The following is an 11,533-nucleotide window of genomic DNA, read 5'->3' as shown; positions in this document are numbered from 1 at the left end:
TTTGTGCTGCCATCCTGATTATGGAACACATTCTGCTTTCAATTTTTTCCTTACAAAGGTCTGCTTTTCATTTTTCCTCTTGTCTCAAAGTATGTACACAGCAAACATTATGCTTTTGGGATATAGATCTGCGCTCAATTAAAGGCTCCACTAATGCAGTCCATCTTGCTGAGTAGCAATCAACCTCACTTTGAGGTTGAGCTCAGTGGAAAAATGAAAATTAACTGTCCTTGACAGGAAGTTTCTATCCACGGTAAAGACTGTTCTCTCTGGGTTCAGCAGCTGGGTTTCAATATAATCAAATGGCAGTTTGAATAAATAACTCTTTGCACTTTGCTGCCTTGGGGGTCGAGGATCTGGGTACAGATGCAACAAGACTCACTGCATGACATCTCTACATTCACCCCAAAGAGCTGGCTTTGCCTGGTGTCCAACAGGGAGAAAAGGGTTCGCGGGAGGGTTAGACCTGGTGGGTGTGTGAGGCCCACGGCAGGTTTTCAGGGCTCTGTGGCTACCTGGGCTGGGAAGCGGAGGTGGTGTCCTCACACACCGCTCTGGGGATTTCCCCCTAGCTTGGTGCACTCAGAGTCCAATCAAGGGTTCAGAAGAGTACCAATGGCAGAATGGAGACCTACAAATCATCAGAGTGAGTCAGTAGACAGCGGCTGTGATGGAGGCAGATCCCCAGTTGGCCGGGATGCCTCGCTCAGCAATTACTGGGAGTGGAGGTAGGGGGTGAGAGAGAGTGCTGTCTGGCATTATATTGTTTTCTGTTTTGTTTTGTTTTGTGTTAAGGCCACCTGCTCAGATATGTGGTGTGGGAAAGAGACGAAGAAATGTGCCTCTGTTGAAGGAGAAAAGCTCAGGAGAAAAACAGACCCAGTCACTTACTTCCAGAATCTAGATGATGCCAGAGCCTTTGTTTCTGGTTGTTTAAGAAAAATCCTAGATGTGAGCAATCTGTTCACTTAAAAAAGAATGTTATCTAATTACAAAAATAATACATGATCAATGCAGAATGTGGAAAACATACCCCCTCGTGTGCGCGCACACACAAAATCACCTGTGCTTCTAACCCCCAGAGATAAAGATTATTTGCTGTTTGATATACTACCCTCCAGTTGTTTTCCTATGCATAGATTTGTATAGAGATTTGCCTGGGGGTATAACACTTTATACAGTTTACCCCCTTTGACATGGTGATATATTGTAAACATATTGCTAAGTCAACTTATGAGCTTCAATAGCTCTGTGCTGTTCCATTCTATAGGTAAATCTCAATTCTATCTCACCAAGCCCCTATTTTGGACTTTGTCTTCTCTCTTTCTCTCCCTCTCCCTCTCCCTCTCCCTCTCCCTCTCTCTCCCCATCTCCATCTTCATCTCTATCTCTATCACTATTCTGGAAGGGGTTTGGTGGGTATTATAAGAAACACACTATGAATGAACAACTTTGCTCTATTTCTTTGAGCACATCTCTGATTATATCCTTAGAAGAGATTTTTTAAAATGGCATTGCTGTGTCAGTGGGTATGAGCATTTTTAATACATGTAATACTCACTACTAAATTATCCTCTAGAAAGAATGCTCAAATGATTCCCATTTTTATCTTTTGCTATTTGCTAATTTCAAAAACAAAACACCACTAACAAAATGGTGCCTTGTTTCCATTCATTTATTTTGCACATGAGGTTGGACATTTTCTCACACATCGGACTCAGGCAGTGCATTTGTGAAGTTGTTGTCATATCCTGTTTTTGACCTATGTCTCTAACCTGGCCTACCTCTGGATTCTGATACCAGATTGGCAGGTGCCAAGGAAGTGACTTCCTTCTTGCAAAGGCCAATTGCCTCAGTCAGAGACCTTCCCTTCCTCCCTCCTTCCTTAGCCTGGCCCAGCTTCCTTCCAGCCCCTCTGGGGATCCTCTGGGAAGCATGCTTCAACCCCCCACCCTCTAAGAGCACTTTACGTGGGGCAGTCTCCTTGGGCAGCACCCCCGTCGTCCCACCTTTTCAGACCCCTTGGTGCTCTCCAATTCCCAGCCTACATACCTCAACACCTGCCTGAAAGCCCATTTTCCCCAGGTGTTTGCTCTCGCACAGAAGGGAGGCGGAACATTCGTGTACATGGCTGTACACGCCCTCCACCAGCTTCCTGGCAGGAGAAACTAGCTGGTCCCTTGTTGCCAGGATTCTGCTATGAGCATCAAAGAAAGTCCACTAATAATCGGGTGGTTCTCCCCACCCTCGTGTCTGTGAGGCCCACTGATTTCTTTCTTGTTTAAAAAATACATTTTTATTGATTTCAGAGAGGAAGGGAGAGGGAGAGAGTGATAGAAACATCAATAATGAGAGAGAATCACTGATTTGTGCCTCCTGTGTGCCCTCTACTGGGGATCGAGCCCACAACCCAGGCGTGTGCCCTTGACCAGAATCGAACCTGGGACCCTTCAGTCCACAGGCCCATGCTCTATCCACTGAGCCAAACTGGCTAGGGTAGGCCCACTGATTTCTTGCACCTAATTATGGACTCCTGTGTGCTTATGGCCTGTATCCTGCAATCTGATTCTGATGCATGCAACACTGTTGTGATCTCACATCATTTCATGGACGTGACCTTGTGGTGATATTCTCCTTGACCACACCTGTTCCTTGCAGGTGGATTTAATACACCAGACATATTTCCAGCTTTTTACCTCAGTCAATTCACCTGATGTGAAGTGACAGTCGATGGTTTTCTAGTTCTTGGGTGCTCTTATTATTTGCTGACAATGAAGCTGTTCAGTTTTGAGGCCCCTCAGAGAATACAGGCCTGGCCTGTGTTGTTTATAAGCTTAAACTGCTGCATGAACGGAAACAACCGAAACTTTGGACCCTCAGTTTTCTCTTTTTGTTAAATAGAATGAATTACACTGGCAGCCCTTTCCTTAAAAGAGTTTTGTCAAGTCTAGTGATGTACTACTCAATATGAAAGGTTAAATGATACATGAGGGGGAATGAGGGGAAAGAGCAATAGGTAATGTACAGCAACCCGTGATCCATGGTTGTCTCTGGGTAACGAGATTATGGGTAATGGAAACTTTAATTGCCTTCTTTTTTCTCTCTCTGTTTTGTAAACTTTCCGTGATGAAGATGTCATATATTCACTTGACAATGTAAACATTTACCATGATTTTTACTGATGTTATTTCCTTAGTTCTCAGGAGTGACGGGCTCTTGCAAAGACTTCAGGTGGCCTTGGCCTTCTTAACTCTTGTTAGAAATCTCTCCCCACTCACCGTGCCCGAGGCTGGTGCCCAGTCTCACCTAGGTCACCTTCTGCATTTGGAGGTTCCGAGTCCAGGCTTCCTAGTTCTTCCGGGTAACATTCAGGACATAAGGGGTCAGTCGAGGCTATGTTTTGGCTGCACCCCATACTAGCCATGGCCCCCCCTGGAAACAAGTCAAATCTCAGCCCTACTTGGTGCCTTGAGGCTGAATTAGTTCCTTCTTTGGGGGAGAGAGGCTATGGCTGTCCCAGCATCCCAGTGAGAGGCCTTGTCTCAGGCTGAGGACTGTCTCAGCTGTTGGATTTGCCTTCACTTCACTTCCTGACCTTCTCGGGGACAAACCAGCCCTGGAGATGCCTCTGTTTTTTTGAGGGAGTTGGTCTGGTTGGGAGCAGAAAAGCAAGAAGAGCAAGAGAGACACCTGGGAAGCAAGCTCAGGGTGGTGGGGGCTGGCCACAGGCATGTGAGGGGTCAGGCTTTATGTGGAGGGGCAGCTGTAGATGTTGATAACCCTCAAAGCCAGACCTTGGCAGCAATTGGAGTTTTAAGAAAAACGGGGAGCTGCTTTTGGCCCCCACCGTTCAAGCCGCAGAGCAGCCGAACAGCGCCACGGTGTTGATGAGAGGGAAGAGATTTCTCAATTATGGTGTTTCAGCTGGTCTTTGCTATCAGAGGCTGCCCTGCCTGAAAATTTGCAATCACTTTGACAGTAGCCAGGATATTTTCCCTCCTGCTGACTATGGGGAAAAAAAAGAAAAAAGGTTTTGCTAAGCAAATGAAAGATGTCAATGAGATTAAAGTGAGAATATTTAAATTACAGAAATTTAGTGCTTTCAAGCATACTCAAGCACTGCGGAAGCTCCAACGTAGGGACTGCTGATTGATAAGAGGTGATGAATTATTCTTATCTCATCATTGACGCCAGTCCCTGGCTCTCTGGAGGGCAACACTTGGTTAACCTAATTTGAATCTAATTTAAATGGCTTAAAAGTAATACAACATGTATGTGCTTGAATCTAATAAAGCCTAATTTATTTAATAGGACATTTCTTAAAGAATTTTATCTTAGAGCTGGAAGGGGCCTTTGAAATCATCCCTTTATTTTACAAATAAAGAAACTGAGTCCCAGAACAGGAAGATGTTTGAACTCTGGGCCCTGAATCCCGCTTGATGGCTTTTGCTCTCCTCCATGCTGACCTTGCAGCTCTTACTTGTGGCAGATTCAGACTCCCACCAAGTTTTGGGAAATGTGTGGGGAGAGGGGAGCTGTGGCTTGAGCGAGATAGACTTCCCCACGAGAACATCCGAAAGGTGACTGGTTGGCTTGGACCCATCCCCTCTACTGACCCAACTCCTTGAACTCCAACCACTTCCCCTCCTATCTGTGGCCTCTTCTTACTGGGTTGTGGTGGTGGAGCTGGTGAGCAATGGGGACTTGGAGTCACCAGGCACCCCACTTGCCGAGTCCCCTTGGAATAAGCCGGGATTGAGAAAATGCTTTAGAAATTCTGAAGCTCACAGGCCCAGAGGGCTTTGCTGTGGCCATGCCTCCTTGGGCCTTAGGTCGCCTGGGTCCCTGGAAGGCCAGGACAGTGTCTGTGGGGTGAGTGGGTGCATGGGCTGGAGAAGGATCATTAGGAGGGACCTTCCTTCCAGCCTGGCCTTGGATTCATGATAGCATCTCATGGGAAAATTTAACCAGGGGGTTTTCTTAGCACAGAGGGACTCTTAGTGGCAAAGCATAGTAACCGTTTACCTTCCTCTCACACTGTGACTCAAATGACTAGAACTTACCTGATCTATAGTAGTTATTGGGTGTGTCAGGCATGCACTAAATGTCATATGTATGAACTCATAGAATCCACATATTAGAGGTGAAGAAATTGAAGCTCAGAAAGCTTGAGTGACTTGCTCAAGGCCACGTAGAAACCAGCATTTGACCCAGATATTGTGGCTCCGGAGCAGATGCTCAGCCATCTGCCTCTCTCCAGAGAGAAGCCCTTGAGGAGAGAGGACGGGGAAAGAGTGAAAGCTTGAGTGACTTGCTCAAGGCCACGTAGAAACCAGTATTTGACCCAGATATTGTGGCTCCGAGCAGATGCTCAGCCATCTGCCTCTCTCCAGAAAGAAGCCCTTGAGGAGAGAGGACGGGGAAAGAGTGGGCTGCTTTGTGGGAGTAAGTCTGGTCCCCAGCGGGTTCCAGGCATCACCGGTCTAGGTTCCAGGAACAGCCGGAGGCTCTGGCTGCCCTGGGATGTCCATCCTCACTCCCGGTCCTGACCACCCTAACTTCCAGAGCTTGGCACTCAGCTTTCAAAAACCTTGGGTGCTTTAGGGAAAGGAAGAACTCAACCTAAGTGCAAATATCAAATTGAAGCTGAGGCTTTGTGCATGAGGAGCCAGCGCCGAGCTTTCCCCTGGTTCGAGCAACACCTATAAAGAGACCAAGGAGCACAGGCCGCCATGCCTGCCCTCAGCTGGGCTGTAACCTCCGTGTGGTGGCCTTGGCAGTGGAATCAACTAAGCATCTGGGAGTCCCATTCACCTTGTTAAGTGGGCATCTGGGCGGGGCCCTGGACAGAGATGGACAAGACCAGTCGTGCTGGCTTTGGCTCCTCCCCACGCCGCGCACGCAGGTCACACACTGACTGTGGAGCTTGCCCAGCCTGTGCATGCGCGTCTGGGGCTCAGGCAGAGCTGGATTGAACTAAAGGGCAGTGACATTTTCCTGGTGGAAGGAGGAAGCGTATCTTACTGCATCAAAGCTAACTGTCTGGCACTGTGTTGACTAGAACACGTCTGTCCTGCTCAGACACTCAATTTAACTTCCTGCAGAAAGCACCGCGGCTGGCATTCAGCCTGCCACAGGCTGGCCCTGACCTCTCTTCCCAGGTTTCTTTCTCACTAAGTAACAGTAATAATAATTTTCTCATCTGTCTAGTACTTTATAATTTATAAAATGCTTTCATAGTCCATATTTCTTGGACTCTTCTCAGTAACCATTTAAAAAAAATTTTTTTTAGTTGGCTACCTCCTGCACACCCCCTACTGGGGATCAAGCCTACAAGCCGGGCATGTGCCCTGACCGGGAATTGCACCAGTGACTTCTTGATGCATGGGTGGACACTCAACCACTGAGCCACACCGCCAGGCTCAGTAACCATTTTTAGAGATGAAGACATAGGCCCAGAAAGGTAAAAGGACCGGCCCAAAGCCACCGCCCCTGCAGTAGCCTGTGGCTGTGGTAGATGGTGTGCTATCCTTTAGAATATTTGCTGCCCCTCCCTAGGGGAAGGTTACACTTTTCTGCCCTGTTGATGTGAGGCTTTGGCACGGACTTGCTTTGGCCAATGAAATGTGGACATCAGCCTGGGTCCCGAGTCCCAGAGTAAAGTGGACATGCAGCACCGTTAGCACCTGCCCACCGTGGATATGACATGTGAGCGAGACATAAGCCATCATTGTGTGGGCCACTGAGATGTTGGGGTGGCCTGTTATTGCAGCATGGCTGTCTTAACTGACCACATAGTGGTAGGATTTGGCTTCGTCCCAGGTCTTCTGAAAGTGCCCTTTCTACCATATCCATCCCCTAAATTCCAGATAAATTACCTTATTTCTCCTTACCTCTATGTCTCTTCTCATCCTTCCCCATCTGCCTAGAATTCTGTTGAAATACGACCCATCTTCCAGAGCCAACCCTGGAACTGACCTCTTCTGTGATGCTTACTCAGACCCATAATTCAGGCACTGAGTGAGCATTTACTATGTGCCAGCTACTACTCTAGCACTTCATTTGTTTTCACTCATTTAATCTTCACCCTGTGAAACATGTTATGGGCTGTGAATTATACCTTAATAAGGCTGTTATTTGAAAAAAGAAAACAGCCTGGCCAGTGTGCCAAGTGGTTAGAGCATTGACCCATACACTGAAGGGTCATGGGTTTAATTCCCAGTTAAGAGCATGTACTTGGGTTGCGTGTTTGATCTCTGACCCAGTCAGGGAGTGTGCGGGGGGCTTGCACTCTCTCTTCTAAAAATCAATGGAAAAAATATCATTGGGTGAAGATTAACAAACTAACAACAACAAGAAAAGAAAACAGTATAGAATCCCTATATACCTCTCACTTAGGTTCCCCTAATATTCTGGGAAATGATTGGATAAATTGTGGTACAACTATACTATGAAATATTAAAATGCAGAATAGTGTATATATAATATGATTCTTTTTTTCTAAAAAATTGTTGAGAGAAACAAAAACCCTTTATATGTGTGTATATGTTTGCTTATGTTTGCAATTGTATACATAAAGTAGTAGACATAGGCAAGTAAATGTAATACTGGTTACTCCATGGTAGGATTAAGAGAAACAAAGGGTGATTATGCAGTTTATTTTTTATAACCCTCCATTTAATTTAATTTAGTACAGAAGGGCATGTAATTTTTGTAACTTTTTCAATTTAAAAATATTACGAAAAACCAGACAAGAAAGGCTGTCCCTGGATTTTCCCTGACTAGACAGTTATCTCGAAGGTTTAAGCAGCATGGTGTGTGTGTGTGTGTGTGTGTGTGTGTGTGTGTGTGTGTGTATGTGTATGTGTGCGTATGTGTGTGTGTATGTGTGTGTGAGTGTGTGTATGTGTGGTGAGTGTGTATGTGTGTGTGTGTGTGTGTGTGTGTGTGAGTGTGAGTGTGTGTGTGTGTGAGTGTGAGTGTGTGTGTGTGTGTGTGTGTGTGTGGAAATCGCACATGCAGAGGCCCTGCACCATCTGCTCCTTGGAGAGATGGATCATGAGCCGGAATCCTGGGGGTGGAAGGAGGATTTAAGATGGAAACTTCTGGATTGGGCAAAACTGCATTCGAATCCCAGTTCTCTGTTGCCTGCGGGGCTGTGGACCTTGGGAGAGTTAATGAACTGCTCTGACCCTCAGTTTCCTTATCTGTAAAATGGGATAAGTAGATGACCTCCTTCATTGGGCTTTAGTGAAAATAAAGTGAGATAGTATATGCAAGATGCTTAGCACAATGCCTGGCACAAAGTATTTAGTAAATCATAGGCGTTGTTATTATTAATACTAGTGGCCCAGTGCATGGATTCTTGCACATTGAAATTAATTAGAAGGTGGCCAGTAGGGCAGGACCTGGGGCGGCGCCACGGCACGAAGGGCATCTGTGAAGTGAACGGGGGTCCCTCCAGTAGGCAGGGTCCCTCAGCCTGGCCTGTGGGGATCGGGCTAAAACCGGCTCTTCGACATCCCCCAAGGGGTCCCAGAGTGCGAGAGGGCACTCTGCAAAGTTGCTGTTGTACAGGGTGTGGAACACAAACGCAAGTGTGCAGTAAGCCAGATTCAGGGTTGACAGTGCCCCAGCAACAACATAACCCACGGCTGAAGGTGGAATCCAGCAGCCCCACAAGGAATCAGGCTCCCTCCTCTCTGGTTTCGGGGTGCGTCACCCGAGAACTGCCGCTGCCAAGTCACTGCAGCTCAGCAGCTCCTGCATTGAACATCTGCCCCCTGGTGGAGAGTGCACATCATACCTACTGGACGGTTGGATGGTCGGTATATATAGCCTTTTATATATATTGATTATATACAGTATGAGCTTCCCAATTGTTTAAGGAATGGAGAATGGTGGCTATAAAAATCTAGAGAAGGGGACAGCAACCTGAACTTTGCTAGGCTTACCTTTTTCTTCTCCACACATAGGTTGATGTGCCTCTTGTGGGTGTTATACCCAGCTAAAATAAAAGACTACATTTCCCAGCCTCCCTTGCAGCTAAGGGGCAGGGGAAGTCTTGGGTGGGACTTCTGTTTGGAAAGACACCCTTTTGCTTTTACTTTCCCTCTACCTCCCTGCAGTCTGGATCCTACAGATGATGACTGGAGCCCTATCAGCAATCTCAGCCCATGCAGCAACCTTGAAGAAGAAAGCCTTACCCTCAGGATGGTACAGCAGGCACACAGGAGCCTGAGTCCCCAATGACCCTGGAAACCCATGCCAGTCCCAGCTTGACTTCCTCTGTACATTGTTCATGTGAAAGCAAAATCAACCTCTATCTCACCTGGCCAGCTTGGCTCAGTAGTTGAGCATCAACCTATGAACCAGGAGGTCACGGTTCGATTCCCAGTCAGAGCACATGCCCAGGTGACGGGCTCAATCCCCAGTGGGGGACGTGCAGGAGGCAGCCAGTCAATGATTCTCTCTCATTGTTGATGTTTCTATCTCTCTATATTCTCAGTTCCTCTCTGAAATCAATAAAAATATATATTTTAAAAATCTACCTTAATCTTGCTTAAGCCCCTTTTCTGAGTTTTCTGTAATATGAAGAAAAACCCAGCCCTAACTGTTAGAGTCACAGAACAACCAACCTAAAAAGCAAAATGTCATGGCCTGGAGGTGGCAAGAGGTGTGACCTGGGGAAGGACCTGCTACCTTCTCCTGGGCTTGGCCAGGTACTCACTCATCCCCGATGTAGAGCTTGGGCCAGACCTCGTTGACGTGGGTGTACTGGGGGCTGCCCTTCCAGAAGAGGCGCTCCAGCTCGAAGGCTCCGGGGGTGCAGTAGTCCTCAGCCTCCACTTCCTCCGCCTTAGGCAGCAGACTCTTGGCAGATGAGTAGGCATTCTTGAGGCTCGTCCTTGGTTCTCGGGATGTCATCTTGGAGCCAATGGATGCTCTCCTTTCTGCAGCTGGTCATGAGAGAAGGTCAGGACCGGGATTAGCAGGGGACAGAGGTAGGGAATGGGCTTTAGGAAAAGAGGTGGGAATAAGCTGATGCCGAGATTTGGCAGGTATTTCCCAGGCCTGCTGTGCTTCTGCTTCCTTTTCCCAGGCCCCACAGGCAGGCACAGTGGCAACAACACGTCCCTCATTCCAGTCTCTCCGGGGCAAGCGTGCTGGGGGCCTCCAACCCAGGCTGAGGTGGGTGCAGCAGACCCAGGACAGCAATCCCTGCAGGCAGCCAGCCTCTGGTCTCCTTTCCTTTCCAGTGGTTCTCAACCTTCTGGCCCTTTCAATACAGTTCCTCATGTTGTGACCCAACCATAAAATTATTTTCGTTGCTACTTCATAACTGTAATGTTGCTACTGTTATGAATCGTAATGTAAATATCTGATATGCAGGATGGTCTTAGGCGACCCCTGTGAAAGGGTTGTTCGACCGCCAAAGGGATCGTGACCCACAGGTTGAGAACCGCTGCTTTAGACGTGACCCCTTCTTTGGGGCCTCCTTTTTCCTTTATCTGCCCGGAATCTGCTGACTGGGGCCATTTTGAACTCAAATAGGAAGGCCCAGCAGGCCCTTGGCATTCCAGGCTGTGGTCCTCAACATCAGCAGGGAGCCGGTGCCCGTGGAAAGGGCACACCTGTCCATCCCGAGCCTGTGTCGTCTGGGCAGCCAAGCACATTCTCGGGGCTTCAGGAGCCTGGGGGTGGAAGGAAACTTGGCTGTGTGAGTGTTCATCGACTTGTTAGGACAGTTGAAGTCAATGTTTGCAGCTCCGACGCTAGGACGCTGGCAGGGTGTTAACTGACCAGGGCGTCAGGAGAGATGTTCCTGGCTGGAGAGCTGGGGGTGCAGGCTGCACCGTGTATTTGGAGAGCTTGTCAGGCTCTGCGAGTGGAATGCTAGAGGAGAGTTCCCGTCCCCAAGGAAAGGTATTCACTGTGGATCCCTGAGCTGAGTGACTGATACCTCTACACTCAGCCTGGGGAGGGCACCTCGAGCTCTGAGGCTGGAGGGAAGGAGGAAAGGGCGGAGTGGCTGAGAGACACGGAGGTGTGTAACGGCGAGGGGGTGTTATTTATTAACAAATACTTATCTAGCACTTATTTTCTGTCAGGCACTGTTCCCAGTGCTTTCTGATTATTAAGTCATTTAATCTTAAGTCAATTAACAGCCCTATGAGGTAGGCGCTGTTATTAGCTCCATTTAACAGATGAGAAAAACTAAATTGAGAATGTTTATAACATAGGGTCTTAGTCTTCTAAGAAAAATAATCGCAGAATTCAGTGTGAGGAGGGGCAGGCCAGGGGTTTGAAGAATGCAAGAAAGTGTTGGTAGCTTCAAAGACCACCGGCTCTGTCCAAAGGACTCAGAACACCACTGGAAGAGGCTCCTACTTGTCAAAAGTGGGACAATTGGAACATGAAAAAATAACTGCAGTGGATTGAAACACGTCTAACATTCATTTTTTAAAAGTTTATCTTTATTGTTGATAGTATTACAGATGCCCCCTTATCCCCCCCCCCTTGACCCCCCTTT

The 11,533-nt window shown here is 47.6% G+C and overlaps 1 protein-coding gene across 1 annotated transcript in view; it reads right to left on the bottom strand.

Moving 5' to 3' along the window:
- The window catches only part of DUPD1 (dual specificity phosphatase and pro isomerase domain containing 1), a 34,888-nt gene that overhangs the window by 13,349 nt on the left and 10,006 nt on the right, over positions 1 to 11,533 (bottom strand). Inside the window, exon 2 of the mRNA XM_014538356.1 lies at positions 9,731 to 9,959. Coding sequence (XP_014393842.1) covers positions 9,731 to 9,927 — 197 coding nt within the window. The 5' untranslated portion in view covers positions 9,928 to 9,959. The remainder of the gene's footprint in view (positions 1 to 9,730; positions 9,960 to 11,533) is intronic.

The sequence above is a fragment of the Myotis brandtii genome, unplaced genomic scaffold (assembly GCF_000412655.1).
Source record: "Myotis brandtii unplaced genomic scaffold, ASM41265v1 scaffold190, whole genome shotgun sequence".
NCBI classification, from domain to species: Eukaryota; Metazoa; Chordata; class Mammalia; order Chiroptera; family Vespertilionidae; genus Myotis; species Myotis brandtii.
Note: the sequence above shows the minus strand (reverse complement) of the source record. Positions and strands in the feature narration are given on the sequence as shown.